Source organism: Coptis chinensis, chromosome 3 (assembly GCF_015680905.1).
Source record: "Coptis chinensis isolate HL-2020 chromosome 3, ASM1568090v1, whole genome shotgun sequence".
Classification (NCBI taxonomy): domain Eukaryota; kingdom Viridiplantae; phylum Streptophyta; class Magnoliopsida; order Ranunculales; family Ranunculaceae; genus Coptis; species Coptis chinensis.
This window is the reverse complement of record NC_141458.1, coordinates 5676218-5681500: the sequence shown is the minus strand read 5'-3', so window position 1 is coordinate 5681500 and position 5283 is coordinate 5676218. Positions and strand designations below refer to the sequence as shown.

The 5283-nt window shown below is 36.4% G+C and overlaps 1 protein-coding gene across 1 annotated transcript; it reads right to left on the bottom strand.

Annotated features, from left to right (window-relative positions):
- Positions 1-788: 788 nt before the first annotated feature.
- LOC147507534 (FRIGIDA-like protein 4b) lies at positions 789-3858 on the bottom strand. The gene is made up of 3 exons (XM_086600238.1): positions 2959-3858; positions 1704-1879; positions 789-1522 (listed from the first exon to the last, which is right to left on the bottom strand). Exons 1-3 carry the CDS (start codon positions 3800-3802, stop codon positions 980-982), a joined length of 1563 nt encoding a protein of 520 aa, XP_086456364.1. The 5' UTR covers positions 3803-3858; the 3' UTR covers positions 789-979.
- Between the last annotated feature and the right edge of the window lie 1425 nt (positions 3859-5283).

Genomic DNA, 5283 nt, shown 5'->3' with positions numbered 1-5283 from the left:
CCTTGTTTCTTCTTCTCCACTACATCTCTGTAATCTAACCAACTAACCACTATATGTATCTCCTAGCATAATTTAACAAACTCCACCTTATATGAACTCCACCACCAAAAGTGGATTTATAAGATGAATTGAAAGCTTATTTTTTGTGAAGATAGTTTTCTCATAATAGATAATCTTCCTACAAAAAGTCAGTCCAAACGGAAATGTTTAACCTTGTCAAAAATTGTTTTGAAATTTGAAAAATCTAGACCGTTAGATAATTTTATAACATTGCAAACAAATTTTGATACATCTAGATATCTTCAAATGTGCTGATTTTTTCTAAGGGTGATCGATATTGTGGGACTAACATCTCCACCAAAAATCAGTTTCTAATTCATTGTTTTTATGATGGAGTTTCTTAGAGTTTGTATAAGTGGAGTTCATATAATGGGCATGTATTCTCAATGGATAGTAATTGTGCAGAGAGGAACTTTAGAAAATCACCTAAAAAGGAAGACAATAAATTTCTTGCATGATTGCAAGATTCAAAGGGGAAGAAAATGGTTTTGAAAAACCCCTTGATTTATTTACTCTGATTTCGGTGTTTGATTTTCTAGCTGATTCTATTATTAGCCAACCAAAGCAAGCTTTTGAGTCTCAGTTTGCATTATCCATCATAAGACGGCCAAATGTTACAGGATCATTGTCTAGATAATTGTCAGTAGTGCCGACTAACAAGAAAATTCATCATGCAGGTTTTCATTTTCAACAGGTAATCAAATTAGCAAAATTGTTAAGACTATATCTACGCAGAAATCAGGCATCTAACTTCACCACTAACAAAATAAATCACAGGTACCACATCAAAATGAGCAGCTTTCCATTGTATGCAGACATCAAGCTGCACATCCCAGGACAAAGAAAAAACAATTATAAAAGGTCATGGTGGGAAATTACAATACACGTTACTCAAACAAATTGCGCTTTGTACTCGGAACTACTGAGGATAAGGAGCCTGGTAACTGCTAGGAGCAACTGTGCCATAATCATATGCGCCATAATTTGTTTGAGGCCCATATGACCCTGTAACTTGGGCCCCGGGACCACCTACATTTTCTGGTGGGAGAGAATAGTGTTGATGAAGGGCAGCTGGACTTCGAGAATATTGTGCTGTATACGAGCTTGATGGAGGACCCTTGTAGACAGCCTGACCAGGATAGTTGTATGATCCCGAATATGCAGCAGCCGGATTTCGATGTGCAGGACCTGGATTCCGGTGACCATATGAAGTGTAAGAATTTGAACCCCTTCCAAATTTTGTTGGACGAAAAGCACCAGAACCACTGCCACCACCGCCACTGTTGCCACGTGCGCGCTTGTTGGGTGTAGATGTACTCTTCCTTTTCTCTGCCTTAAGCTTTTCTAATAGACTGAGTCGCTTCCTTAAGCTCTCAAGAGGGAACTTAGGTTCAAGCTTGTGGTCTTCAACACATTTGATGATAGCTTTAAGGGAGTTCAACTCCACATTGCTGGCATTCTCCTGAAAACCCAATTATTTCAATTTGTAAATAAAATTTATTATTGCCCTTAGTGATAATGAAACCTGATGCCATCAAAAAGCAATAATAACAATACTAACAAATAAAAAACAATGAAATGTGACGTGACATTCACACATTAAACTAGAAAGCTATACAATAATTTATGGGATGTCTATGTACTTTTGCAGCTGAGCTGTGATTGTTGTTTTTCAAGATGGTAGCGGCTTGATTCTTCGAGTTTTTAAGATAGTTCTTAAGCAGATCAACTGGCGGGAACCTTTCAGTCAAGTCACACTCATAAGCAAAATACACAGCATCAATCTCCTTGCCACTCTTCACCAACTCATTGATTATATCTGCCAGAGAATAGACAACATCAGTTGAATTGAAAAATAAAAACAACAGAAAGAGAACAACTGCATTGCTAGGCTAAATTGGATTTGAATGAAAATTGTAGAGCCATCAAAGATACCATTCTGCCGAATATGGTCTAAGAGAATTTCTCAGGATGCTTTGGTCATTTTTTTTCTTCATCATTTTTCATTGTGATTACAACATGAAGCACTTAAGGTTGAACTTAAGTTGGGGTGCAATCGTCTCTTTGTGCATTGCATTAGATGATAACCTTCCTTTTATAGGCAAACTGATTGTATTTTCTGTTTTATAGGTGACGTAAGTTGACCTGTTGTGATATTTTCATTTGATTCCTGATGCCTGCAAGATGAACCCCTTTCCTAGATAATCGACAGAAAATTTTGTACGTACAATGAGAGTATAAGACTACACAAATGATAGGAGTATAACAATCTGCTTAATGGTCCTTGAGACAACTGACACTTGCATTTTGAGGACCTTTTCTTTGTGCCCAACACAAACTACGTAACTTCGATAAGGACTACATAATGTAGTAACAGTTTCAAGTATAAAAATGTATAAAGTTAGGGACGGGATACAAGACTAAGTCCTCATCTGAGTCACTTTGGACCTATTTGATAGATTTTGAAAAATAAAGATATACACTTTATAGGGCATGCTCTGCCTGCAAACCAGAGCAGCAAAGTGGCTAAGGAAGTCCAAAATGCTAATGTGTGTAGATCACACGACATGATATACCATGCCACTAAATTTCTCTAAAGGTAAGCGCTCGACCTAAGGGGCAATCTTACAGTTGCAAAATGAAATTTAATGACTTAAAACAGATAGCCAGATTAAAAGGAAGTTTCCATCAGTTCAACCCAAAAGCACGTCATAAATACTACCAAAAAAAAAAGTGAGATTACCAAACTGATTAGGTGTCCTGTCCTATAGATAACGTAATGTGCAGTTTTCGTTGTTTAAATCGTGCAAATATCTGCCAAAAGCAAAATACCAAACTACACCATAATAGGATTATAACTGAATAAGATCCCTTCATAAAAGAATTGACAATACATACCTCCCATTTTCTCCCCAAGCCCTAAAGCAGAAGCGAGTTTAGGCATATCCCTTCTTGAAGGATTCTCCATTACCAACTTTCTCAAAAATTCCGGATCAAACTTAGAAACAATTCCGAACCCAACCACCACCTGCAAAAAAGTAGCAGCCTCAACATGCCCAACACCACCACTACCTTCCTCATTTTGAATCTTCACCTTCCACTTCTCTGCGACACTCAAAGCTCTCTCCGCTATCTTCCCAGCAACAGGCATTGTCTTCTCCTCATTAGGAAACAGAGCAGAAATAACCGCCCCGCACGCCCACCTTCTATCCGAAAGCCCAACTTTAATAACATCCTTCTTATCAATATACTCCTCCACAACATCCAAAACCAATCTCGGCGAATCCATCGCTTCCCCAACAGCAGAACCAATTTCACTCCTTAACGTCAACCCGTCTTTCCTTTTCGCAGTTATAAACTTCAACAAACCCTCAGAATCCATTTTCCTACATAAAGACTTAACAATTTCACCTAACTCAATTTTCCCACTAACATTTTTCTCAAATTCTAATAATCCCAGTTGTTTTTGTTCCTCAACTAGTGCAATTGCAGCTGATTCACGTTCAGGGATTGAATTCTCACGTTGGGTCAATGATTCTAAAGATTTAAATGTTTGGGCAACTAGGGTTTGGATTTTTGAATCTAGGGTTTTGTTTTTTTCATTGAGTGAATTTTCTAATGATGTGAAATGTGTTGTGAGTCTTTTCCAATTTTCTGTGCAATTTATTAGAAGGTTTTTTTGTGTTTCGAGATAATTGAATGTTTTTGTGATTTGTTCTGAGTTTAACACTTCGGTCGCCATGATTCAAAAATTACAAAAAAAAAATATTGATTAGACTCAAAACCCTAAACCCTTTCAAGAGGGAAGTTCATTGATGGACTTTTATATGGGCCGGACCGTATATAGCCCAAAGCCCAATAACAAAGGCCTAATTCGACCCATAATTGTAGGATTATATAGACTTTTTATAATATTATAGAAAATTAACAATTTGTTTAATTGTTGTAGATTTGTGGACTAGATTATATAGATATATATAGACATAGTAATATCAATTAACGACTTAAGTGCTTAAGTAGTTAATTTCATCAGTCCATATTCAATTCTTAATAGTTAACGCATTTTAGTTTTGTTAATTAAAATAAATGTATAATTTTGTTGATATTTATTGTTTAGACTTTCTGACAAAAATAAAATAAAATAAAAAGCATAATTTTTTTTTTTTGATGGGGTATGGTGTGCACATAATCTCGCACTCCTGACTCATAATCCTGACTCCGTCCCTGCTTAGAACACATTTCTTTATCCTATATCAATTGTTTTTATAGTTTAAGACTTTAAGTTGATCATAAGTTGGTTTGAAGATTTCTTGAGCACTTCCCCAAGATATACAAGTATACAACATGTTATTAGCTTAGAGCATCTTTAGGAGAGCTACCAAAAAAACACCAAAATTTTGAACAAAAAAAACACCAAACCAAAAAAACACCAAGCAACTTTAGGAGCAACATCAAATTTTCGATATCAAACTATGCAGTTTTGGATAAACCGCGTCATATAGCCCACGCGGGTTTTTCAAAACCACACCATAGAATTTTCAAAACCGCACCATAGAAGCCCATCTGACAGGCCCAAGCCCACGTGGTTTTGCCAAAACTGCGCGGTTTTCCATTAACCGCTTGCTATAACCATTTAACCCTTTTGGTCATGCGAGGTTCTCTTCATTTTTCATGTTCCCTCTCATCTAAAACTCATCTCCTTGAACATCAAAAAAAACACTACGAAAACTCTTGCCGATTTTTCAATGGATCATTCATCTTCTTTTGATTCATCTTATTCTGATTCTTCATCGAGCTCTTCAAATGATAACATTGCAGTTAAAACTTGTAAATTAGTGGATATTGCTCTACCTTTGGTTCGACATCGTCTGAGTTTATTGCGTTAACAAGAAGCGGAGTCTTCTTATAGACCACATGGTGGTTCGAAGAAATGAAGAAAATATAAGAATCGTCAGTACGAGGCAACACTGGCTCGTGTAAATGCTAATTACTCAAATTAAAAAAGCCGGGCGCAAAATCCTATATTTCGTGACCACGACTTTTCGACGCCGATTTAGGTATGGGTCGATCATTATTTACTCGTATTTTAAATCATCTTAATCATAATGTACCATATTTTCAACAAAAGTTAATAGTGCGGGTAAGTTTGGAATTAACCCAAAAATAAAAGTAATTCCGCTATAATTTTGAATGTTTGTTTATGGACCGCAGCGGATTAACCTG